The sequence below is a fragment of the Pseudovirgaria hyperparasitica genome (assembly GCF_010093815.1).
Source record: "Pseudovirgaria hyperparasitica strain CBS 121739 unplaced genomic scaffold EJ05scaffold_8, whole genome shotgun sequence".
NCBI classification, from domain to species: domain Eukaryota; kingdom Fungi; phylum Ascomycota; class Dothideomycetes; order Acrospermales; family Acrospermaceae; genus Pseudovirgaria; species Pseudovirgaria hyperparasitica.
The window spans coordinates 835,235-858,564 of record NW_022985556.1 but is presented as its reverse complement, the minus strand read 5'-3'; the positions used below and the strand labels follow the sequence as shown (position 1 = coordinate 858,564).

General features: G+C 51.3%; 9 protein-coding genes across 9 annotated transcripts; 4 read left to right on the top strand and 5 right to left on the bottom strand.

Annotated features, from left to right (window-relative positions):
- Nucleotides 1-1,097: 1,097 nt before the first annotated feature.
- On the bottom strand, nucleotides 1,098-3,731 carry EJ05DRAFT_376160 (DNA topoisomerase III). Its single transcript, XM_033741190.1, has 8 exons — nucleotides 3,540-3,731; nucleotides 3,291-3,488; nucleotides 3,060-3,238; nucleotides 2,835-3,010; nucleotides 2,328-2,787; nucleotides 1,558-2,278; nucleotides 1,377-1,502; nucleotides 1,098-1,307 (listed from the first exon to the last, which is right to left on the bottom strand). Exons 1-8 carry the CDS (start codon nucleotides 3,615-3,617, stop codon nucleotides 1,269-1,271), a joined length of 1,977 nt encoding a protein of 658 aa, XP_033600515.1. The 5' UTR covers nucleotides 3,618-3,731; the 3' UTR covers nucleotides 1,098-1,268.
- A 142-nt stretch (nucleotides 3,732-3,873) lies between these two features.
- On the top strand, nucleotides 3,874-5,727 carry EJ05DRAFT_476336 (DUF1295-domain-containing protein). The gene is made up of 5 exons (XM_033744007.1): nucleotides 3,874-4,386; nucleotides 4,440-4,580; nucleotides 4,635-4,785; nucleotides 4,833-5,470; nucleotides 5,578-5,727. Exons 1-4 carry the CDS (start codon nucleotides 4,012-4,014, stop codon nucleotides 5,285-5,287), a joined length of 1,122 nt encoding a protein of 373 aa, XP_033600514.1. The 5' UTR covers nucleotides 3,874-4,011; the 3' UTR covers nucleotides 5,288-5,470; nucleotides 5,578-5,727.
- Nucleotides 5,652-6,873, bottom strand: EJ05DRAFT_376043 (uncharacterized protein). Its single transcript, XM_033741189.1, has 2 exons — nucleotides 6,573-6,873; nucleotides 5,652-6,515 (listed from the first exon to the last, which is right to left on the bottom strand). Exons 1-2 carry the CDS (start codon nucleotides 6,666-6,668, stop codon nucleotides 5,922-5,924), a joined length of 690 nt encoding a protein of 229 aa, XP_033600513.1. The 5' UTR covers nucleotides 6,669-6,873; the 3' UTR covers nucleotides 5,652-5,921.
- On the bottom strand, nucleotides 6,713-8,098 carry EJ05DRAFT_375946 (uncharacterized protein). The gene has a single exon (XM_033741187.1). It carries the CDS (start codon nucleotides 7,862-7,864, stop codon nucleotides 6,992-6,994), a length of 873 nt encoding a protein of 290 aa, XP_033600512.1. The 5' UTR covers nucleotides 7,865-8,098; the 3' UTR covers nucleotides 6,713-6,991.
- A 697-nt stretch (nucleotides 8,099-8,795) lies between these two features.
- On the top strand, nucleotides 8,796-9,824 carry EJ05DRAFT_465004 (beta carbonic anhydrase clade D). The gene is made up of 8 exons (XM_033742763.1): nucleotides 8,796-8,937; nucleotides 8,989-9,006; nucleotides 9,059-9,110; nucleotides 9,161-9,204; nucleotides 9,259-9,297; nucleotides 9,353-9,385; nucleotides 9,445-9,556; nucleotides 9,609-9,824. The coding sequence occupies exons 1-8, from the start codon at nucleotides 8,853-8,855 to the stop codon at nucleotides 9,730-9,732; spliced, it is 507 nt and encodes a 168-aa protein (XP_033600511.1). The 5' UTR covers nucleotides 8,796-8,852; the 3' UTR covers nucleotides 9,733-9,824.
- Nucleotides 9,825-10,357: 533 nt separating this feature from the next.
- EJ05DRAFT_375950 (uncharacterized protein) lies at nucleotides 10,358-14,287 on the top strand. Its single transcript, XM_033741188.1, has 2 exons — nucleotides 10,358-10,876; nucleotides 10,925-14,287. Exons 1-2 carry the CDS (start codon nucleotides 10,662-10,664, stop codon nucleotides 14,133-14,135), a joined length of 3,426 nt encoding a protein of 1,141 aa, XP_033600510.1. The 5' UTR covers nucleotides 10,358-10,661; the 3' UTR covers nucleotides 14,136-14,287.
- Nucleotides 14,288-14,438: 151 nt separating this feature from the next.
- Nucleotides 14,439-16,343, bottom strand: EJ05DRAFT_538308 (anion exchange family protein; the record flags this gene model as incomplete). The annotated part of the gene is made up of 4 exons (XM_033749444.1): nucleotides 14,439-15,798; nucleotides 15,864-15,951; nucleotides 15,999-16,147; nucleotides 16,195-16,343. The coding sequence occupies 4 exons, from the start codon at nucleotides 16,341-16,343 to the stop codon at nucleotides 14,439-14,441; spliced, it is 1,746 nt and encodes a 581-aa protein (XP_033600509.1).
- Nucleotides 16,344-17,278: 935 nt separating this feature from the next.
- Nucleotides 17,279-18,716, bottom strand: EJ05DRAFT_438986 (alpha/beta-hydrolase; the record flags this gene model as incomplete). Its single annotated transcript, XM_033741853.1, has 4 exons — nucleotides 17,279-17,362; nucleotides 17,421-17,924; nucleotides 17,979-18,236; nucleotides 18,522-18,716. The coding sequence occupies 4 exons, from the start codon at nucleotides 18,714-18,716 to the stop codon at nucleotides 17,279-17,281; spliced, it is 1,041 nt and encodes a 346-aa protein (XP_033600508.1).
- Nucleotides 18,717-20,180: 1,464 nt separating this feature from the next.
- EJ05DRAFT_500573 (uncharacterized protein) lies at nucleotides 20,181-23,185 on the top strand (the record flags this gene model as incomplete). The annotated part of the gene is made up of 4 exons (XM_033747014.1): nucleotides 20,181-20,436; nucleotides 20,486-20,573; nucleotides 20,625-22,764; nucleotides 22,826-23,185. 4 exons carry the CDS (start codon nucleotides 20,181-20,183, stop codon nucleotides 23,183-23,185), a joined length of 2,844 nt encoding a protein of 947 aa, XP_033600507.1.
- Between the last annotated feature and the right edge of the window lie 145 nt (nucleotides 23,186-23,330).

The window sequence follows — 23,330 nt, the reverse complement described above, 5'->3', positions numbered from 1 at the left end:
TACTACTACTACTACTACTACTACTACTACTACTACTACTACTACTACTACTACTACTACTACTACTACTACTACTACTACTACTACTACTACTAATCCTCAGAACCAAGGTAAGCAGTAAACTAACCAAGAGGGTGCGTAATCACTCGTGAGCATGCCGCGCAGATGACCTCAACCTGCCATTCGGACCCGGCGTTCTGCGGCGTCGTCGTCGTCGTTCTGAACTTGTTAGTAACAAAGAGTACCCTTTGTCATGTCCAGACTCCACTAATTATACCCGCATTCATTCATTCATACAACAACCCCGGCTAATTTAGCAAGCCAGCACGCACGGACAGTCATCACTATTCTCGTCATCTGCCATCTTGCTCGCCATCGGAATGTCAGCTGCAGGTATTATTAGGTAGTTGTACTATCAACTAATTAGTGGCTGTGACAAACCTGAGACCCCGACTACAGAGTGGTCTTCTGTGTATTTGCGCGCTATTGCTGCCTTACGCAATGAATGCAGCCCCCCCCAAAATCTTGATATCTTTGATCCGGGTTTGCCCGTGGGTCAACACCATATACCGACCGTCCCATCACTTATCTCTTTGATAATATCATATCTCTCCATCCCAGCCAACCCGTTTCGACACGCCCTCGGCGCCACTCCACGATTCGGCATTATATTCTCCATCGCCGCTTTCTGTCTGATACACCGGCACACACACACCTCGGCCCTATTCGCAGCCATATACATGCCGCAAAGCCATGCCAATGCAGTGACCCCCCCTCATGTTTCGACGCAACACCATTCGGGACTTCTAATCATCTACCGTTCGCATTCCCTTGCGTTGCTTATACGCCGACGTCGGCTTGTTGTGGTGCTGCTGGTGAAACATGCGCCATTAACCCTGGCGGTTCTTATCAATCATATCTGCTGACATGAGCGCAATTCAGGAACCCTTTAACCAGAGTTGGACCCCTTCACTAGAACCTTGGATCTTTCCATCATCATCATCATCATAATCATCGCTGCCCTTGCGCCACGCTGGTCCCCTCTTTCTCCAGACACGTGGTTCGCAGTACTGGGGGAGGGCGGACCAAGGCCATCCGTCGCGAGCCGCGCCTCTGCCGTACTACCTCGCCAAGAGCTACTGCTTCCATCATGCGTCTCTCGTCAAACGCCCGCTCTCGTCTTGTTCATCGCTTGACGTAACTCATATGCGTCGATGAAACGGAATGGAAGCTTCTCGGAGCTTTTGTCGAGTATAGTGGACCATAGTTCAGCCCACGTTCTGCTGTAGCACGTATTTGCGTATCGCCTGTCGTCAACGGGGTTCTAGTCAGCTTCTACATCCAGTCCAATAGGAGTCGTCGCTTGAGCCACTCACGGTCTTGAGGACGTCAATCTGCTGGACCGACCTGCTGTACACATTCCGATATTGGTCAAGATTCTGCTGCACCACCTCGTACTTTGTCTTCGTGCCCGCACAAATTGCCTTCATTTGCAGTTCCATCTGTATGTACTAGTCAGTACGTCCTCGTCGCCAGGCTGGGAATACGTTTACGCACTTCTTTCCGTAGATGAGGCTTTCCCAGGCTTGTCTCGAACCCAACTTGGTCGTACCCCTCAATTAGGGCGACGCCCAACGTGGTTGGAATGAATTCCAGCATACCACTACCTCCACGTGCCGTAGCTGCGGCTCCTCCGCGTCCGCCTCGCCCTCGCCCTCTGCCGCCGCGTCCACCGCGGGTAGTCTCGGCACTCTCAGCTACGGCTGCAGGAGCTCTACTGCCGCCAATACTGCGCGTCATGACATAATTGCGATCTTTGATTTTCTCGACATGCTCATGCATCGTCGCGTCCGTTCCTATACCGTTGGCGTCCATGAGTGACAACAATTCTGGCTCTGTCAAGTAGCTAGGCGCCGTGGTCTTTCCATCTGTGATCTTTGCTTCCATCGGTATGAACGTCTCTCCCACCGTGAATGGTGGCAATTGTTGGCTACTTTCCCACTTATCGTACGGATACACATCGAGATAGTTGCGTTGCAGGACTGTCAATCCTTTCGCATTGAACTTCTCCACGCCCCATTCGATTCCAAGTTCCGCCGACACACCCTTGGCATCTTCAGAGCAGCACGCGAGAAATCGACGCGTGACAAACTCATACACTCGTTTCTCGGGCTCACTCAGCTGTGTAGGCACTACGAAATTGACCGGGTGGATGGGAGGATGCGCTTCATCATTGTTACGGCCTACGCGGGGTTGATTGAAACCACCTCCCATAAGCCTGCACTACCAGTCAGCAGGCACACCGCCAGGAACCGCGTTGTACTCACATCTCGGCATATTGACCCCACTGCTGTGACTGCTGTTGCTTCTCAACGAGCTTCTTGAGGTCCATGTCTTTGCTGAATTGATCAGTCTCGGTACGAGGGTAGCTGATCCAGCCAGCCGTGTACAGCTTTTCTGCGTGTTTCATGACTTCCTGACCAGTCATCCGCAGGAATCGACTTCCACATTTTTGCAACTCTAGCGTTGTAAGGGGCAGTGGCCGCCATTTGCTCGTGGGTTTGGTCAACATTTCGACGACTTTGGCTTGTTTCGCCGCCAGACAGCGCTCGAACATGATGGTGACGGCCATGCGGTCAAACAGATGACCACGGGACCACGTGAAATTGACGTTTATATCGTCCTTCTTGTGGGAAACCTTGATGTACCAGAAAGGCTCCGGTTTGAAATTCTTGACACGGAGATATCGATCAACCACAAAGCCAAGCGTCGGAAATTGACAAGATCCTTTAAATACATCAGTATGTTGCATGAACAGCCGATTCATCACGTACCATAGCTTATGACTTTGTAGCCTGGATCTGCTTGCTCCACCAGTGGCTTTAATGCCAGTGTCTGCATTCGCGTAAAGGCTGTTCCCAAGCGGAAATCGAGCTCAATCCTCGCAGCGACTGCCTGGACTTGCCGTTCGTCCAGGTCAACAGGATTCCCAGCAGCTTGGATTACATGGCTATATACTATCAGGTCCCGCAAGTATACCATCATCGAGACTCACTTACTTTCTTTCGATGTTGCTAAATCGTGCCCTTTTGACCTGGATCCCAGGCTTTGCTGCAACGGCAAGGTCTCTGATCTCTGATCCGATGTATTCGCCTTCACGATCACAGTCGGTCCAGATGAAAACAATCTGCGCATATCGAGATTGTTGTCTGATGTTCTCTGCAACCGGCTTCATTTTCTGTGCCGTGTTAGGAGGGTTCAGACAAAGTAGCCATCTCTAGACTGCTCACATCATCAATAGTCGTATTAATGTCAGCTTCGAATAGAGCGATGGGTAGACATGACTGCCAGCTCTTATACCTGGGTCCAAAGTCTGAGCTGGTGATATGCCCTTGAGCACTGGTAAAGGTGACGCTGCTCTGTCCCCATTGCCGGAAGTTGTAATCGAAACAATAGTTCTTCACGTATGGTGTGCCATTGACATTATGCTTGACGAATGTTGTTAGTCGTCAGTATCTCAAGGGGCTATGGCCACAAACCGTGACTACACGCCCTGCTAGATGATTTGCTACTGCTTTCGCAATAGACGGCTTTTCAGCCACGCATAAGATGCGCATTACTATGATATAATATCCTAAGACATAGGATCAGTCGCCAATCGATACAACGGCTACGAGACCGATTTATTGCAATCGGGCATGTGACGACGTGTTTTCTGATGTTCTCGGCTGCTGATGAAATCTCGCGTTGTTTTCAAACGGGTCGCGCCCAATCTCGCTCTGGAAGGAGCCTTGATGCCTGCAGATCCACCGACGCTCCAGCCTAAGACTAGCCGGGCAGCCGCTAAAGTTCTCCTACAAATGACCTCATGATACGACTTTCTATTCAAGCTTCTTAGGACTGCTTCCATCTCTCTCCCACGTTGGATTCACACACACTCCCACCCTTCTAACTTGAATCCACACCTCCACGTCTTTGCAGCTTGTGCAGAGACGCCACACATAGAGCAGTATGCTTTTCTTTGCCAGCGCCCTTCCCGCTGTCAAGACACTCGCCGATTGCACAAGCTACACGAAGACCGTCGCGCCGTTCGTCCCCCAGCTCAAAACGCTGCCTCAGCAAGTATGGGCTCATATCAGCAATACCGATGATCTGGTCAAAATTTACACCAACACGAACCCTCTCATCACCGCGATTGCCTTTGCCCTTGCTCTGGCGCCTATCTTTCTTCTTCTGAGCGAAATCAACAAGAATTACAGTCAAGTCGATCGCGTGTGGAGTATCCTACCAGCTGTCTACAACGGGCATTATGCACTATGGGCACATCTCAATGGACTCCCCACTCAAAGACTGGATAACCTACTCGCATTCTCTGTTGTCTGGAGTGTAGGTCGCATCGTTCCTCTGTTGATATTGATCAGAATTGACCTCTCGTACAGCTACGACTCACTTTCAATTACTGGCGAAGAGGAGGTTATCAGATTGGCTCCGAGGACTATCGATGGGAAATCGTCAAGAACAAAGTTGGGCCTGCGTTGATGTTTATTTTCAACGTGGTCTTCATTTCATTGGCACAGAGCGTAAGAGTAATCCCTGGGCGACCTATTTTTTGCATTTCTGACAGCCATTCACAGATTCTGTTGATGATGATCACAATGCCTACATATGTTCTCATGATTGCCGCCAAACATAGCCAGCCCGACATGAGCTTCTCGGACATCGTTTTTGCACGCGTTCTGATGGGACTAGTACTTCTTGAGTTCTTCGCGGACCAACAACAGTGGAGTAGGTGTTTCAGGACATTGTTCTGTCCACGTACTAACAAGATCCAGATTACCAGGGTGCCAAGAAGCAATACCGAGAAACGGCAAAGGTGCCTCCTGGCTATCTTCGGTCCGACCTGGACCGTGGTTTCATCTCGACTGGCCTATGGTCTTTCTCACGCCACCCAAATTTCCTTGCAGAGCAGTCCATCTGGGTCGTGCTCTACCAGTGGTCATGCTTCGCAACCGATCAATACTACAACTGGGCCGGCATTGGTGCTCTGTCTTACCTCTTCCTATTCCAGGCCAGCACATGGCTTACCGAGTTGCTCACGGCTGGAAAGTACCCCGAGTACAAGACCTACCAAGCAAAGGTCGGAAGGTTCCTACCCAAGCTCAGGGCTCTGTCCACAGTTCCGTTCGAGGACGAAGCAGAATTCGCCTTGCTGGAGAAGGAGGCACAGAAGAAGCTTGCTGGAGCTGGAGCTGGAGCAGCGGCCAGTAAGAAGGGCAAGAAGAAGTAAGCGAATAGACGGACCCGGGTTATTACTGTATTCTAGATTTACCGTTCCGCATCTTTCCCACAATCCCGCCCGGCGAGGGGACATTTGGAAATAGCTTGCATATACGATTATCTCAGCATTTGATAGATGGCTTCTCTATATCCCCTTCCTGGTTGAATCTATAACAAAATCCTACTGTGCTATGTACGTGATATATCCTTTCACTCCCCAGACATGTACCCGAAAATCATGTTGTGAGGTGCCTAGAAACCTCCTTTTGCCGTCTTGCTCAAGCTGAATGCTATCGACAGATCACTTTAAAACAGCCTTATCCTCACCACTCTATCCGTTTTCAGGTTTATACAGCGTATGAAATCACCGAGAAGCTCTACTGCCTATAGTATCTGACGACGACCCGCTATGGGCCAATCTACATACTGCTGTAATGGACATGGCAAACATGGCATGCTCAGCCTGGTCGAATCCTCAGCCGACTAGCAGGAAACTGTGCGTTTCAAAACTACACCACACATAAAACACCAAAAAGCCCTCTTTCCGAATCCATCATTCACGCACGCAGTCACATAAAGTCACACAAGTGCACCACCCCAAAATCTTTGCACGCATCCATTAGCCTACTTGAATCCCAAGCAATCTAAGCCCAGACCGGCCTACGATACACCTCCGACGGATCACGACTACACAAGATCCAGCGGCCCAGCTCGGGCACCTCCATCAAGACGGCGACAAAATGCGGGCAATCCTTCAGCCAGTCGCGGTGCAGATACGTATACGTCAGCATCAACGAGCGGAGCCCGGTGCGATCCTCCGGGAACTCGGGGAGGTCGGTGACGACGAGTTTGAGGATGGTGCAGATGACGGCCTTGGAGCGGGGGCCGATGAGGAGGAGGTTGTTGACGAATTTGGCGAAGACGAGGGCTTTGATGACGCGGGCTTGGAGGGTCTCGCAGAGGATGTAGACTTGGGAGAGGAGGAGGAGGGGTGGGTGGGGAGGGCGCCGTTGTTGTAGACGCAGTCGACGAAGTAGAGGAAGATGTCTGGGTGGACGTTTGGTAGTTCGATGAGGCGTCTGACGTGCTCGGCAGGGTCGCTTTCGAGGAGGAGTTTGAAGGTGTCCGAGTATTGTTTGGCGAGGGCGGTGTGCATGACGAAGTCTGATTGCGCGGGCACGGCGTGTTCGTGCAGCTTGGATGTTACGCGGATGGTGACGAGTTCCGAGGGTGATGGGCTTGGAACGTTTCAGCACTGTCAATTAAGAGATCTTCATGGGGTGATACTTGGCAACCTCCATATTATCGTGGTGCGCTGAGCTTTCCACGTCGCTGCTCTCGTTCCGCTCTGAACTTTCTACCGTAGAATTGCTAGACTCCGAATGATCCATAACGACGGCGTTATATTCTTGAATGGTCCGCTTTAACTCTTTTCGGTACGATACGATCGACAGTGTCGTAAGTGAGATGTTGTGTTGCCCTTGAGTCAGGTGTGATGGAGTTGTGACGCGGGTCGTGTGATGGGTGTGGTGGTGTTGCTTCGCAATATTTAGGCCCTGAAAACTTGGTTGTTGGTCTCGACCAGGTGAACAAAGCAACCAGAAGCGGTCTATACAAGGATCTGTGGGTGAATGAGATTAGATCGTCAGGTGAATGTGTCACTTGCGTACTATGTATCCTAACTATGCGGTCGTGTTTGTTTTTGCCCAGAGACTTATATCAAAACTGTCTTCCCAACCGGGTTTCCGTTGAACCTAGCTGCGTATGGCGATAACGAATAGAGAATCGCAATAATAACTTCAGGGCAGTCGCGTGCCAATTCTTTCCAAGCTGGATCCATACGAAGACGCTTCACGTGTTTATATGCGTAGAAGTGCGTCCGCTGTCGAACATGCTCTTTCGTATCTGGTGCGCGAGCCACTCGTAGAGCATTGCATACCACTGTTCCTGGCAGCTCGAGTCTGTCCTCTTTTTGTTTGACTCCGCGTAACATAGGGTCTTTGACAGTGAACTTCTTGCGGGAAAGTGAATAAAGTATTCCAATGATGGCTCCCGGGCGATACCTCTTCAGTTGCTGCCAAGCTGGATCTGACCGAAGGCGGTCCACACGTCTGAAAGCGTAGCAGTGTATCCGCTGGCGAACCTTGTCCTCAATACTAAGTGTGTAAGCAACAAACAGTAACTCGCAGATCATTCTTGCCGATAATTCCACCTGATCGAGCCCGGAGAAGAGGGCATTCTTGAGATATGCTTGATAACCATCTGCTTGCAGGTACAGAGCTGTGATATAGGACTTGACACAAGACAGGTAATGGGCTTCTTCGTTCATTACATGGTCTGATAGTGTTTTGTTGCTTTTGGTCAAGCAATACTGTATGAAGAATCTGAAATAGGCCGGATCTACTCTGCATAGGAGCGTGTCTCCCTTGTAGTCTTTCAAGAGACCTTCGAAATACCCAGAGTGGATTTGGAGCAGATATTTACCGACATGGAACACTTCATGTCGGCTCTCGGGTGTGCCCACGATGACCTCGAGGACCCCTGCGGATACGTCTTCCATGACAACGCTAAGCATCGGGTTTGTCATCGTGATAGGGACGGCACGTTGGAAATATGAAAGTTGGTGCAAATGATGAAACAGTTGTGGTGCTGAGTGAGGTAAGAAGTAATGTTGACGCTTCTGAATGATTTCACGCAGCCTGGGACACACAGGGTCACTCTTATACTGATGACAGAGGCTGTGCCAAGTGTGGGTAGGCGCTGTGTCATTAGGCGCCGCTTCCGTATCCAAGGTTTCCACATCATTGTTCAGGTACCTTGTTGCCTTTGTTCTGTACAGTTCGACGTTGTGACTCAGCCACACCCAGGCGCTAAAGAAATTCTGCCTTGATTGGTCGAACGACTTGTTTCCAGTACTGACACAAAGCTACGCACCGAACCATTCTCTCTTTTGACACGGAGTTCGCTCCGCAAGTCTAGGGAAATCTGTAGCATCAGTGTACCACGGTTATCACTCCAGTTCCACTCGATAGCCTTGCACGGGAGTCCAAAAGTATGGAAGGAACTGTGTTCATGCCCTGCTGTAGGATACAGTGCAGCACATGGATAGTGCCCATGGCAAAGATGTATTATCCGTGGAAGCTTATACTCTGTTGTCACTTCGTACTAGGACGGTCGGACCATAATCTCCCAGATAAGAGCCGGCTTCATCAAGGCGGATGCTAAGAAGCCGAACACTTCTGAAGATACATATTTGGACTTCCTCGGAACAGATGTTCATGCATACACGATGTTCGTGCATATCATAAAGAGTTTCCACACGGTTGACTGGTCCATGATCGCGTCATTCCATCAATGGTTGAGGAAATACACCAGCTAGTCCCGTTCGTTCGGTCTACCCCTCACTCCTCAGGTGCCTTCGGGAAGGGTCGTGATAGCAGGAGGGCGCATACAGAGACGGTACATATAGAGTCGAAGCACCCATAGATGCTCATCTTTCCCCTTGTTGCCTAAATTTCTCGATCCTGACTGCGGTGTAATAAACTCGACCGGAGGACGTTGTGAGGACCGACATCATGACTGTGATTCAGAACAACTTGACGGAGAAGAACAAACAATATGCGTCGACCTTCACCAAAGGTGACCTTGCATTGCCACCAGGTAAAAGAATGAGGCTCGGAGGAGTTGACTAGGACTGACTTATATACCTAGCGAAGAAGTATGCCGTTGGTGAGTACCTGGATGGCCTAAATGTGCCTCCTCGGACGCTAATCGGATGGAGTAACTTGCATGGATGCTCGAATCGACCCTGCTGCTGCATATGGAATCGATTTGTACGATTCGCTATCCATTACGGTTGTGTTTACCTTTTGACCTTCCACAGGGGTGATGCGCACGTTATCAGAAATGCTGGAGGAAACGCGAAAGGTGACGAAGCTTGGCAGGCCAGCTTGAACACTGAAGCTAATGGTAGCTACCTAGATGCTCTTCGTAGCTTGATCATTTCGGAGCAATTGCTTGGTTGGTCAATCCGCCACCCATGCGATGCGAAGTTGAAGCTCACAGCTTGAAAAAGGAACCAAGGAGATCCTTCTTATCAAGCACACTGGTAAGAGATCTGGCGAGACCAGCATGCACCCTGGACTCTGAGCTGACAGGATATCACAGGATGTGGCATGCTGACATTCAAAAACGAGGATGCGCATACTGTGGTCCAGAAACAGCTCGGTGATGCAGCAGTCAAAGAGCTAGGAGGACTAGACTTCCAACCCTTCCCAGAGTATGTGATCAAGGAGTTGATAGCACGAGCCGTGCCTAACATGTGTCCATAGCTTAGAGCAAGGCGTCAGGGATGACGTGGCTTTCTTAAATAACTCAGCTGCCATTCCAGACGATGTAGCCGTCAGTGGATGGGTGTATGAGGTTGAGACTGGTAAAGTCAGGGCAGTCAATTGAGCATAAGCCGGGATAAGTTCATCGGTAATTGAAAGAGACTACAGCTGTAGCGTATGTAGGCAATAAGCTATAGTCGAAGTGGTATTCAGAGGACAAAGAGTGCAGCCGAAAAGCATCTTCCCATGTGGCTGAAGCTGTTGAGGCATATCGAGTGAGCATGTGTTCAATGTGATGCCAGAGTAAAGCCGAGGCCGTCGACGATAACACATATAGCCAAGCTCAAGGGCTGAAGTAGCCAGAAGAGAGGAGAAAGAGGAGGAGGTGGTGATGGTATTTGAGCAGAAGGATCAGCTTGATCTGGAGGGCGATCGACAGCGACTTGGTGGAGAATATAAAGAGAGAGATGATGGAAATAGTTCCGGCATGGTGTTTTGAAACATCACAGTCTTTTTCGATGGTGGGTGGGCAATCCATTCCAGGCTTGGGGGGGTAATTATGACTGTACCTAGCTAGGTAGCCTAATTAAGAACTAGTTAGCGGAGTATGCACCCGGGCGTGGGCTTGCGTAGGCTTAAAATGGGCGTAAGTGGCCGCCAATCCGCCTGGACTGCGGGAAGTTGAGGCCTGAAAGTGCTGGGGATCCATTCCCATCGCATCACCGTCCCTTGGGAGGAATAATTAAATAATATCATTACGAAGCTTAGCCTACCCAGTCCTAATCCTACGGGTGCCTACTGAACAACACATCGCCTCACTCATCTGTATCCTCATTGTTACCATCACCAGAAACTGCTCACTTGTCCAACTGCATTCCTGGTGGCTGTCTTACACATGCCTTACCTGTCGACGCTGCTAATCTCTCGCCTTCCGAACCCTCCGCTGCTACTGCTGCTTCTCACCATTCGCCGTTGATTCTTCTCCGATTACCACCCTTATACCCTCCTCCACATATAATCGTAATACCAGATATTCGCTGAAGTGCGTGCTCGATGCAAGGCGTACGGCGAAGGCTCCGGCCAAAGCATCAGGCACTGATCATTGATTGCTATCCTCGACTGCAGAAGAACAGCGTCGAAGCGAAACCCAATTCATCAGAACTCAGCTACCTCCTTTATTACGCCAGTACACGCCGCAGCAAACTCACCAAAGTCACTGAATTTCTGGATAGGAAGACAGTAAGCGATGTCTACAAGGGTCGCATCGGGTAGGAAATCATGAATCCCATATGCTACACCCGCTGACGTAGCTTCAGAAATGTACAAGTTACCCTGGAAATTCTCCAGGCACTGATCGAGAAATGTCCACGCGATCTTCCACTTTACCGGAGTGCCATTCTGAACTCGATTCGAACGATACTTCAATCCAATGATGTCAACATGGTTGAGGATTCAGTCCCAACCTGGGAAGCATTATGTGCTCATCAGGACCCAATCACACTTGCGGCAGACCAGGATTACATTGCGCAATATGAGGAGATCGTCAAAATGTATGCAGACTTCGCATCAAAGGAAACAACTAGCGCTGGAAAATCTTCAATAAGCTGGCCTGTCGCAATAAGATTTCGAAAGGCCGGCTTAGAGGCGATCAAAGCAGTCGCAGCCTCAGAAGCTCTCGGATCTGAGACCAGTCGACAGCTAACCGTGATCATTCCCGCCATCCTCCTGAACATGTATTCGCATAATGGGAAAGACTTGGAAGAACTGCAGGAGCGTGAGGAAGAGAAGGAGGTACAGGAAAAAGAGCAAGGCCTTCGGCGAAGACAAAGCATTTCAACCGTTCAGACAGCAGGAACTGATGAGGCTGATCCAGTCGCTGCGTCTGGGACTACCGCAGAGGCCGATAAGCTTGCCGAGATTGAGGTTGGGATTGTTGCACTCCAAGCCCTTCGGAACGTCTTCACCGTCGTGAACCGTGGCCAATTACGATTGGCGACGAGTACGGTACTCACATTCGTAGCAAATCGCTCTAGAACACATGAAACACTTACACATCACGAACACCGACCCAGTCAGATCAGCAGCTGGCCAAATGCCCTGTTTGCCATGATATGCGGCTGGACTCCTGTCCAAGATCGGTTTGTGGTACTGGTTAGTGCGGTAGAGTCATTAGTACGCAGTCCGATCGTGGAAGAAGATCTGCAAAAACAGTTGATATTTGCGAGCATGATCCAATCTTTGCTCAGTTCCAACATCAGCTTCATAGGGCTCAGTATCATGGATGTGCTCATTGGCTTCATCCAGCACGTGCTTCTATTGTTGCAGCTTGGAGGGCAGAGCACAGCATTACGACCACATCATCAACAATCTGACGCCATCAATCCTGTTCGCGAATCGAAAGACGCTATGAAAGAGAAGTCTGAAGGAAACTCAGATCCAGTCATTGAGATTGCTGTCGAGCCATCCTTCACCAGACAACTACTTCTCTCGACACTGCAGACATCAATAGGGATGCTTGCAACGCACGTATACTATGCAGATCAGATCTCGGACATGATCACAACGATATTATCAAGACTCAAGCCCTCAAATTTGGAGAGCAGTGTAGCCACCACAGACTCGTCCAGTTCCGAACCCCGAACCTCCAGCTTTTTCTCTTTCGACAATGCCAGGCTGATTGCACTTGCGGCAATCCGAGAAATCTTGATCGTCGCCAATTCCAAGATTGGAGGCAGAGGTGCAGGTCGAGGATCAGTGGGTGTAGATGTCTGGAACGGCACACAGTGGCTTCTCAGAGATCCCTCCCTCCAAGTCCGGCAAGCATACATCGAGGCTCTGCTCACGTGGTTGGAAAAGGAAACAGATAAAAGCAGTCTCCGTGTGACAAGAGGGAGGGGAATACCACAGCAAGGCGGTAGTGTCGAACGCGCACAAAGCCTCGTCAGGAGAGCCGTCTCCAACGCATCGCACCGTGAGCGCTCTCCTCGCCCTGCAAAGAACTCAACGTTTCTACCTTTGCTTCATCTGGCGATCTACGAGAATGCCCACCAGCATGTCACTTCTGAACCCGACATCTTGATGCTCCATCTGCTGTTAACGTCTCTCGTTCAGAACCTTGGACTCAACGCCCTCCGCTACGGTCTGCCAATGATCATGCGGCTCCAGGACGACATCAAGACGACACAAGATATGAAATCAAAAGTCCACCTGGGCAGTCTTGTGCACGGCTATCTTTGGGGGCTCAGCGTCCACTTCGACTTTCAAAACTCCCAGATTGGCAACAACATATCGCGCGAAATCGCCCGTCGCAATCAATCCTCACTCTGGGGTAACGGCGTACGCGTCCCCCCATCATCGCTCGACAGCATCCGCTCAAACTCCCGTGCTAGCAATGGCCAGGGCGCCTATGCCTCCTCTGGCGACTTACGCCTTTTTGACGACCGTGATGGCCTCGTTGACATCATCATTCAAGGCTACAGTGGCACCCTCATCTCCCCGCCTACTAGCCCACCTGGCTCTCCGGGTCGTTCCTTCTCCACACCGATCCTCGCTGCACCTACTTCACGCTCCTCCGCCGATGATCTTCCTACAGACATTAAAGACCAACTCCTCGCGCCATGGACCAAAGAAGCAACCATCGCAGCCACTGCAAAGGATTCAGACTCCTCCGCGTCTGTATCCGGCTCCAAAGGCGCGCGTTCTTCAGGCAAGAACCTACTTGCAGTCAACATACCTGGCGGCAATATTTCTGACATCGAAGTCCACTCGTCCACGAAGCGCTCCGCACGTCGTCGCTCAGCAGGTGCGAATACAGCGTCAATTCGGAACCGTCAGGATCGCGGGGATAAGGAAAACCGTTCTACTGCGACGAGTACTACTACCGACACACACGCCGCCACCACGGTTACAGACCTCAAACGCGCTCTGTCAGGCTCGACACGTGTCAGCTTCCCTGTACATGGGCTCGCGCGCAGCCAGCTCGATCCGACCGACGACGATACGAGCGAGAGCATGGTCAGCGCAGATTTCTCGGCCAGTGAGGTGTCATTTGTGACGGCAGGCCAACCGAGCGAGCTGGATCTCACGCCAAAGGCCACGCCATTGCCCAACGCAGGCGGAAATACTAGCGGTATCACAGTCGAGCAAAACATCCAAGAGTACATGCGTGAACGCGAGCGTGATTCTGTCCCGCCTGTGCCTCCGCTGCCCGCCAATCTTCGCGCAGCGGCCAGTCCGGTGCGCAGTAGACCTGGTACGGCGCCTGGGAGTGAGGCTATTGGCAATAGCAATGGCAGTGGCGAGGGCGTTGTGTCGAGGGGAAATGCTGGTGGTGAGAAGGCTCGCAGCCTGAGACAGGGCAGTGTGAAGGGTAGCGTGAAGGGTAGTATGCGCGTGGCGAAGACGCGCACTAGGGAGAGCACGATGACGGGGCCGCGGCCTGATTTCTCGGGCTTGTTGGAGGCGATTGATGTTGGGGATGATGGCGACGAGGCGGCGGTCGGAGAGAGGGCTGTACCGCCGTATTGAGGGACCATTGTCGGGAGACGGGGACTGACAGGCGGCGATCCTGGCAGGTATAGAGGTGGGAATATGCATTCATGGTGTTGCGGCGGTTGTAGTCGTTGACTCGTCTCATGGCTGGGTCTGTAAAGGACTGGACGCGTTTTTTCTAAAAGCAGGCGTGTGATTGTGTTCTTTCCTGGTCGTTCCATCGCCAGATACCCACCTTTTTGTCTGTTCCGTAATAAGAACATTGATCCAGTGGACGAAGAATTAATACATTATCCAATATGGCTATATTGCTCGCTTCGATGCAACTTTTTACCTCTCTCATTTGGCCTCTCCTGCATCCCCCTTAAATCCACCCCTATTCACAACCCCTCCTTCCTCCCCCCTTTTCTCCCCTGACCCGCTTCCTCCACCACCGCTTTCCACGTCCCGGCCCTCTCCCACCTCCTCCTCGTCCCCCACCTCGGTCCCACTCGCCCCATGAATCCCCCCACAACTAACCATCGTAAACGCACTCGCCGTCGCCTCATCCAAGACCATCAACTCCCCACGCACAAACCACAGCGGCAAAACCCACGTCCGCAACGGAATAAGCCCCAGAATCACCAACGGGAACCCGACCGCGGCAATCGTCTGCGTGACCGCAAACGTAGCCGCGAAGCCAAGCAATTGGATTGCGGTAAAGCATGCGATGCTGCGGCGGGACAGTGAGTTTAGGGGGGAACCATGTGGGAGGAGGGGCCGGGAGGTGAGGAGGTAGAGGATGCGGGTTGTGATGGGGTTGGATTGGAGGGCTTGGATGCCCATTGTGAAGAAGAGGCCTGCGAGGACGGACTGGGGGATGAGGTGGAGGACGGTGAGGAGGGGCCCGGTCATGGTGCCGAGGGTGAGGAGGCCTTGGGCGAGGTTTGACGCGCGCTGTTCGACGACGTGGGAGGTGATGCGTTTAGTGGTGTGGGGATGGTCGGGTTTGGTGGGTGATGGGGAGGAGGAGGAGGAGGCGATGGTGCGGGTGGCGCAGAGGGAGGCGGTGTGGAAGGGGGCTTGCGGGATGAGGCCGTTGGGAAAGGGGATGCCGAGGAGGCCGGCGACGAAGGTGGTGATGCCGAGGAGGAAGATGTCCCAGTGGAAGCCGGCGGGTTTGCGGAGGGGGAACTCGGTGCCCTGGGCGATGAGCGAGGAGACGTTGTGGTCGAACCAGAAGAGGATGGTGAGGAGGAGGGCGAAGGGCAGGGCGATGAAGATGTCTGGGACGCTGATGTCGGCCCAGAAGGGCACGAGCCAGCTGCGGTCCTGGGTTGGGTAGAAGGCGCGTGAGACGGGGAGTTTTTCGGTTTCGACGGTGCGCATGCGGCCGATGTGCACGAAGCCGGTGAAGAAGATGATTGTGAGCGGGGTGCCGTAGTCTTCGATGAATTTGCGCACGACGCGGTGGAAGAGGGAGCTGGTGCCGATGAGGGAGCAGAGGTAGGCGACGGCGGTGACGAGGAGAGCGACGACGATGGAGAGGTAGGCGGAGGCGTCGCCGGAGGCCCATTGGCGGGTGAGGACCTGGATGCCTTTCTGGAGGTAGATCAGGGCGACGTAGAAGCCGAAGATGTCGCATGAGAAACGGGTTACGTAGCGGAGGGCGTTGCAGGAGTTTGTGATGGCGAGAATGGTGTGCATTATCAGGGACCAACTGTAGTTGTGTCAGTCTCTTTCTGGGTCAATTGTGAATAGGGGGGGGGGGGGGGGCAGACGTACATGCCAATCCAGCACATGAAGGCAAAATAATTCGTCCCCCTCGGTGTCATGATGTCGTAGACTGTGTAGTTGAAGACCGTGATGGGTCCTTCAGGAGTCAGATGGATGAGCAGCATTACGGAAAAGGAGACATACCTGTGACGCCAACAATGACCAGTGGCTGAGCAGCAAAGACAGCAAAAACGACAGCACCGAGAACAGATGCAAGCAGAACCTCATTGACGCCAAAGCTCATTGCGGTTTTGGTAAACATGTCGAGAGAAAATGCGAGAGCTGGTAAGATACTGAGAGAACGTCAGTGTCCGTCCTTGCATAGTTGAACAGGTCTTACTTTGCAAAGTACATGTATACAGTCGCCGGTACGACTCTATAGTCCCACGCATCTGTCCAGTCGCTCACATAGTACGGAGCGCGACGTCTCACATCATTGATCATGCCCTGGCAGAGATGAATCCTCCACCACGGTTCTTTTCTCGCCATTCCTGTAGACTTTTGCCTATCTTTCGTGATTATGATGGGTCTATGTAGTTGAAAACAAGACTCAAACAGACGCACAAAAAGGCAGAAAGACCAAGGAATGGCAGGAATGCGGAGAAAATATGCAAAGATGTATTATGGGGATATATAAGAAAAAGGTCAGAGCGTGCACTAGCTCAAGCTTCCACACGTTGGCTCCACTCGGCTATTAAGTGCAGGGATGATGCCGGCAAGTCCAGTGTATTGCAGCATAAGGCTAATTCTACAATACACAGCTGCAATATATCTACGACAGAGCTCTTTGATGCCATTATTCACATCAGGTGTAACTAGGAACGAGATCCTTTGTCCGCTATATAATCACTATACATAAGTCCCCTCTTCCACAGCACAATCTAGGAAGGAACGGGTGCGGGGCGACGAAGCAAAGTTTTCTGGTAATAGCCAGAACGGGAAACAATATGTACGCGCCTGACCGCCTGAAATCTTGGCGCAACGTCATTTGTCGACATGCGAGGAAAGAACGGGACTATCCCGGTCAAAATACCTCATCTCCGATCCACAGAAATGTCCACTGTATCTGTACGAAAGGCGAAAAAGACCACTGCCCGAGCAGAAGTAAGTCTCAAAAATTGGTACGGCTGAGTGGGAAGTGGAACGGACTGTGTGCATGTAATGCAGATGAATGAACAGTAGGGACCATGGAGGATCAAATAGACCTCGACATCAGTCGTCTCCGAGTCCAATTCGTCGGGTCATCTCAGTCAGTGGTAATTCTATGCGTGTGGTGTCATGGGAGAAGGAGACGGTCACGTGGATATAGATTTGTGTCAATTATTTTCGAGCTTAGCGTTGAAAACCTTAGTTGTGCTATATCAACTTAGCGTCTATCATTCTGGACATCAGCCTTTATCTTTGCCCAGTGTCGATTGGAACCATCAACTCTTACTATTCAACTCTTCACCTCTCCGCACCAGATCCTCGATCCATCCATTGAATTCCTTCCTCATCTCCGCCGGTAGCTATGGAGACCGGTTAGCAATTGCCCACATCAACATATCGTATATGATGGAAGCTTACCATGTGTCCCTGCCCATCAATGAATTTCTTTGTCACGCCTCCTTCCTCACCCCCTAGCCCTTTCAATAGCATCGGGCCATGCGGAAAAGTGATCATGTTGTCATTTGTCCCATGCACAACCATGATTCTCTCCCTCCCCACTTCGTCGCCAATCTGCTTCAACTGAGCATCCGATTTGTGGTGCCATCCGGCCGCGATGATCTGTAAGAGGAAGCCGCGCCGTGTGAACTGTGCCGTGTTATTGCGCTTCGTGATTTCCGACGCCATCATACGATCGCCGTTGGTCGGGAACGACTTGACCGTGTATTCGTGCTCGTCTGGCGCGTTGCACCAGTCGGCAGTGAACAAGTTGTACTTCACGCGTGTGAGTTGCTCGTCGATGTGGCGCGGGATGAACAGGTTGATGCGATTGCGGATGTTCTCAACAAAGCCGACCGTGTTGACGAGCCGCGGCGCTGTAGAGACGAGCGAAAGTGATGCGATGCGAGAGGGAATGCGGATTGCCTGCATGCCACGTCAAGACCGTTTCATGTCGTGCTATGGACTACCTATACGCACAATCTCCTGCGAAATCATGCCGCCCATGCTAATGCCGATGATGTGGCATTGTCGCCTGCCTGTCCATCCGAGATGGTCCAAAAGTTCGATGGCGTCGAGAGCCATGTCAGAGGTCGAGTAGCGGGCCAGTGGCTTGTCGGATTCGCCCATGCCGCGATTGTCGAAGATCAGGGATGTGTATTTGGAGGCCTGGGTATGGGCGAAGTCTTTGGTTTGACGTTGCCAGGCGCTTTTGAAGGCGCCTAGGCCCATTACCCACTGGGATTGGCTTAGTTACATGTGTTGACCAATGCATGATGGATGTGTCTTCGTAAGTGCATGAATGAGTGGTAAGAGTATAGGCATGGAATGAAATTTGATAGCTCGTTCCGTGCATGGGAATGTCCAAACGGGAATCATGAGGCAGTGCAGGAACTTGAGACACGATATAAAGATATGTATGACATGCAAACGAGGTGTTGAAACGCGAGACTCGGAAAGATGTTCGCCAGAACAAGCAACGTTACGCAAAGGTTATAACGTCGCTTCTTATAGGTATTGGACTTTTCTATAACGCATACTTACCACGAGATGAATATCACCATGGCCATGGACTTCATATGCGATATTGATAGGGCCTCCACGACCATTGGCCACAGCGACAGATTCCTTCTTCTCGGGTTTGAGGTCCCAGGTAACGTGCTTGAACTCTGGATGGGCTTGAAGCTCGGCAGCAGTCAAAGGAGTAGGATTTGCCATAGTCGAACGGTGTGTGAGATTGTGAAAAGACGAGTTGACGCGTACAGAGAGGGAGTCAATTAGTTGTACGGCTATGCAGTTGTGGCGGGAGTCAGAAGAAGCTTTGTGATTGGCACATGCATTGCTGGAGAGACCGACATGGGCTAAAGCCGAGCTCAAGCTCCACCTGCGGACCTCCTCAGCTTTCTCCTTGCATCCATGGGTAGAGAGCAGGGCGAGGCGATACGAGACAAAGGCAAGGCTTGAAGTCCAAGTCCAAGCTTCTCTGTGGCGCTACTGATGGTATCCCGTGGCGCAACGGTGGTTGTGGAGGTGGTGAAGATAAATATGTAAATGATGGATGCATTTTTCTCTATGTATAAGGTTACCCTCAGGCTGCAGCCCGCTAGGATTCTAGAGAGCCACGTCAAAGTACTGTAATATGACTAGATGGTTTCTTGGGCGTGTGCTGGCAACACGAAGGCTGAACAACACGATGACTTCCATGTTATGAACCGATCTGGTAAGCGGCCTACAGTGCTAGTTACGTACGTGTGTGTATTATATATGATTAAGTAGTCTAAGGTAGGTAGACTCTAGACCCCTGGGTATTACTCACCGTATACAGGAGAGGGGCGGCCACGCGAGGAACATGCGAGGGACCAAGAGGTGCACCCGTCACCCGTGGACTGCACAGCCCCAAATCGGACCATGATGATCATTTTGTGCCTCCAGATTCTACCATCATCATGAAAATCAAAGGAGTATATTTTACAGTTGGAGAAACAGTGAAGAAGGAGAATCATAGCCCATCCAATCTATATACCAGATACAGTAGACAAGACTCCAGCTGTAATTACTAATTAGTAGTATGAATTAGCTGCAGCTCCAACACTGCCCCTCCAGCCTCCAAGAACCCCCCAAAGAACACCCTAAAGACCCCCCCGAAGACCCACGAACCTGCAGCTGCATCATCACCCCATCTACCCAGCTAAAGTTGCTTATTACTCCCTACCTAGGTACTATTATAGCTAGCTGTGGCCTACGCCTACCTAGCTGGGTTGGTCAATAATGGTTAGAGTGAAGAAGTACTTTCTCTTCAGATCCGGTCGCTTTCGTCCGGTCGGTCCCTTTGGCCACTCTTCACTTCATTCACTCAATCGCCTTCTTTTCTACCTCGTCTCTGATCCTGGTGCCGGCATCCGGATACTACGCGTGTTGATTGATAGCTTCACACTTTGTCCTGCAACGCCATTGCGTTATACCCATTATCCCTGAACTACGACTCGGTGACAGGCATCGGCCCTGTATTATTCATCGACCGCCCCTCACGTCCCGCCCGTAAGCACTACATACAGACTTTGTTGTACTTGTCGAATATACGTCTTGCCATCCGACCGTCGCCTCTCTCACACGTTCAGCTGTTGCTGTCTGCAGCTTCACTCCAGCTTCATCGACCCCTTCGTGCCTCCAGCTATTGCGAACATGGACGCTTCAGCAATGGATCAGAACGGCATCGCGTTCATGCACGGTCTACCGCAAGGACCTCCTCTTGTCAATCAGCCACCGAGAATCTTTGGGAACTACGACATGGATGCCACCCAGATGCCCCCCTCCCTCTCTGGCAACATGTTCAACGAAGATGATCTGAACTACGAGGGCGGTGATCAAGGTGATTCCAAGAGGAGGAGAATAGCTCGCGCCTGCGACCAATGCAGGAGAAAGAAGATCAAGTGCGACGGTCAGTCAACACACGCACTCACTTGCCTCGCCACGCTGACAGTGCGCAGGCAAACAGCCGTCGTGTACGCATTGCCAAAATTACAAAACAGAATGCGTCTTTACGCAAGTGGAGAAGAAGAGGCAACCACCCAAGGGGTATGCTGTTTCTGTGTTCTATGACTGTATGCTCGCTAACGTTTATGCTAGTGCCAAGTATATCGAAGGTCTCGAGAACCGCCTAGGTCGTATGGAATCACTTTTGCGCCTTTCCGGTCTGCTCTCTGAAGAAGACGACGGACGCACAGACCTGGGCACATTGGAAAAGCGTCTCGTTGAGAAGGCAAAGAGCAGTACTACTACAAAACAGTCGAGCGAGAAATCTCCAAAAGTCACTTCACCAGGAGGAGAAGACGAGTCTCTAACTGATGCGCGACCCAGCTCAAGTGAAGGCATGCAAGAAACCTCCAAGACAGCTTCTAAGCCGCCCTCAGTGGCAAGCCCAAAAAGCACCGTCACATCACCTCAGCCAGGTAGAGCGAAGTCTGTGCAGGAACAAACGCCACAACCGGAGACAGAGCGGAAAGAAGAAGAGGTGGAAGCTCTCTCAGACATGATGTGCTCGCTTGTGACGAATAATTGTGGCGAGACGAGATACATCGGTTCATCTTCAGGTTTCTCCATCTTCTCTCCGAAGGGCATACAATGGGTGAATGAAAAGACGGGGGACGCGTCCTTCCAGGAGATGATTTCAACTGCTTCTATCGAGGATAATAAGTGGATTCATTGGAAACCAGACGTGTTCCGCGACATCTTCGACCGAAAAGTCTACAAACAATTACCACCGAAACATGAAGCTTTGTCGCTGCTGAAGGATTTCTTCGAAAACTTCAACTGCATGTTCCCATTATTCCATGAGCCCACCTTTATGCACTTGGTGGACAAGCATTATGAACGCGACCCCTATGAAGGCTCTGGTTGGTGGGCAAGTTTTAATGTGGCTCTGGCTATCGCTCACAGACTCCGCGTCATGAGCAATCTTGTTCCCCAGGAAGAAGACCAGAAAGCTTGGGGCTATCTCAAGAACGCCATGGCAGTTCAGTCGGAACTAACGATCCGCAATACTGACTTGCTCAGCGTCCAAGCACTCCTTGGTATGGCTCTGTTCTTGATGGGAACACCCAATCCGCAGCCGTCATTCTTCCTAGTTGCCGCTGCGATTCGCCTGTCGCACAGCATTGGCCTGCATAAGCGAGGCTCCGGGTTTAACCTCAGCCCTGGCGAGATCGAGCAACGGAAGCGGGTGTTTTGGATAGCGTACATGCTCGACCGCGATATATGTCTACGATCTGGACGACCTCCAATCCAGGATGACGATGACATGAATGTTGAACTGCCAAGTGAAGACCCGCCAGACAACATTGGCAACATTCCATTAGCCGACGGCAAAGGCAAAGTCAACCTCTTCAGGTTGATGTGCACGTTTGCTGTAATCGAGAGCAAAGTGTACAGAGGCTTATATTCCTGCAAGGCCGCTAAGCAGTCTGATGGAGAGCTACTGAACACGATTGGCGAACTTGATAGAGAGTTGGAAGACTGGAAAGACGGGATACCTATGGATTTCCGTCCAGAGCATGAGATCAAAGCTGCTCACACGCCGCTCGTCCTACATGTTGTCGTACTGCATTTCTCGTACTACAACTGCCTTACCACCATCCACCGCATGTCCGTCCACCACGGCTACTGGACCAGTAGACTGTCTAATTTCGCAATTCAAGGACTGAACGCTAGACCACTAAACCCAAGAGTCTTCTCATCAGCTACACTCTGTGTGCAAGCTGCTCGAGCATCGATACATCTGATTAAATACGTACCTGCAGGAGACTTCTCCTGCGTCTGGCTAATCATCTACTTTCCCGTGTCCGCTCTCGTCACGCTGTTCGCCAACATCCTTCAAAATCCACAAGACACCCGCACACGCTCAGACCTCAAACTCATGAACAGCGTCGTCAGCTTCCTGTCAAAGCTCTCGTACGAGTCCGACTCAAGCGTGAAGCGCATGCTAAGCGTGTGCGCCGAATTTGAACGCATTGCCAAGGTTGTTTGCGAAAAAGCTGATCGAGAAACCTCATCACGACGCAAGAGGAAGAATCACGTAGACAAAGACGCATCTAAAAATGGCTCCGCACCACCGCATCTTGACGTGCCACGCCCGCACGTTACGCCGCAAAATAACGAGAGAAGGCAGTCGCAAGGCTTCAACACACCTGTGACGCCAGTGAATGGGAACGGATTTGGGCCGAGTGGGCCGGGCATGACGCCCGGTGCGTACTCGGACACGTCGGACCCGGTAAGTTTCACCATATTATCATGGCGATTACTGGCGTGGAAACATAACTAACAACATACAGCCATTCCCTTTCTCCCCCAACTTTACCCACAACTCTCTACATGGCTGGGGCGCCGATATCAACGGCGACAGCAACATGGGCAACATGCCATCTTCTTCTGATATGCCTCCATCATCTTTTATGACCAACGGTAACGGCACTAATGGCGCAAACTACTCACCCAACACGCCTGGTACCGGTCCTGGTGGTATGGATATGGGCAATTCGTTCCAGCAACCATTTGTACCACAGGAGTTGTGGCAGATGCCCATGACGCTCGAGTGGGACTGGGCAGACATGCAGGGCGAAGGCGGCTTTGACGGCATAGGCATGACCGGGGTACTTAATGGTAATAGTAACGGCGAAAATGGGACGCACTAATAGAAGTGGTAGTGATTGATGCGTAGAAGTAAAATTAGAGCCATGAGAGCCCTGGTGGTCAATGTAAGAAAATGAAGGACTGACGATGGACGTTTACGACTGGCGTGGGTGGGGAGTGTGCTTGTTTTTTTATTTTGGTCTTGTC

Excerpts from the sequence above, each read along its gene's own strand:
- EJ05DRAFT_376160 (XM_033741190.1), bottom strand. The coding sequence starts at position 3,617 with ATGCGCATCTTATGCGTGGCTGAAAAGCCGTCTATTGCGAAAGCAGTA. Across the intron at positions 3,489-3,539 it reads TAGCAGGGCGTGTAGTCACG|CATAATGTCAATGGCACACC; the intron begins GTTTGTGGCCAT and ends ACATTCGTCAAG. Across the intron at positions 2,788-2,834 it reads CTACAAAGTCATAAGCTATG|GATCTTGTCAATTTCCGACG; the intron begins GTACGTGATGAA and ends ATGTATTTAAAG.
- EJ05DRAFT_476336 (XM_033744007.1), top strand. The coding sequence starts at position 4,012 with ATGCTTTTCTTTGCCAGCGCCCTTCCCGCTGTCAAGACACTCGCCGAT. Across the intron at positions 4,387-4,439 it reads CATTCTCTGTTGTCTGGAGT|CTACGACTCACTTTCAATTA; the intron begins GTAGGTCGCATC and ends CCTCTCGTACAG. Across the intron at positions 4,786-4,832 it reads CGCGGACCAACAACAGTGGA|ATTACCAGGGTGCCAAGAAG; the intron begins GTAGGTGTTTCA and ends AACAAGATCCAG.
- EJ05DRAFT_376043 (XM_033741189.1), bottom strand. The coding sequence starts at position 6,668 with ATGGATCATTCGGAGTCTAGCAATTCTACGGTAGAAAGTTCAGAGCGG. Across the intron at positions 6,516-6,572 it reads CGCACCACGATAATATGGAG|CCCATCACCCTCGGAACTCG; the intron begins GTTGCCAAGTAT and ends AAACGTTCCAAG.
- EJ05DRAFT_375946 (XM_033741187.1), bottom strand. The coding sequence starts at position 7,864 with ATGACAAACCCGATGCTTAGCGTTGTCATGGAAGACGTATCCGCAGGG.
- EJ05DRAFT_465004 (XM_033742763.1), top strand. The coding sequence starts at position 8,853 with ATGACTGTGATTCAGAACAACTTGACGGAGAAGAACAAACAATATGCG. Across the intron at positions 9,298-9,352 it reads CATTTCGGAGCAATTGCTTG|GAACCAAGGAGATCCTTCTT; the intron begins GTTGGTCAATCC and ends AGCTTGAAAAAG. Across the intron at positions 9,386-9,444 it reads CCTTCTTATCAAGCACACTG|GATGTGGCATGCTGACATTC; the intron begins GTAAGAGATCTG and ends AGGATATCACAG.
- EJ05DRAFT_375950 (XM_033741188.1), top strand. The coding sequence starts at position 10,662 with ATGCAAGGCGTACGGCGAAGGCTCCGGCCAAAGCATCAGGCACTGATC. Across the intron at positions 10,877-10,924 it reads GTCTACAAGGGTCGCATCGG|AAATGTACAAGTTACCCTGG; the intron begins GTAGGAAATCAT and ends ACGTAGCTTCAG.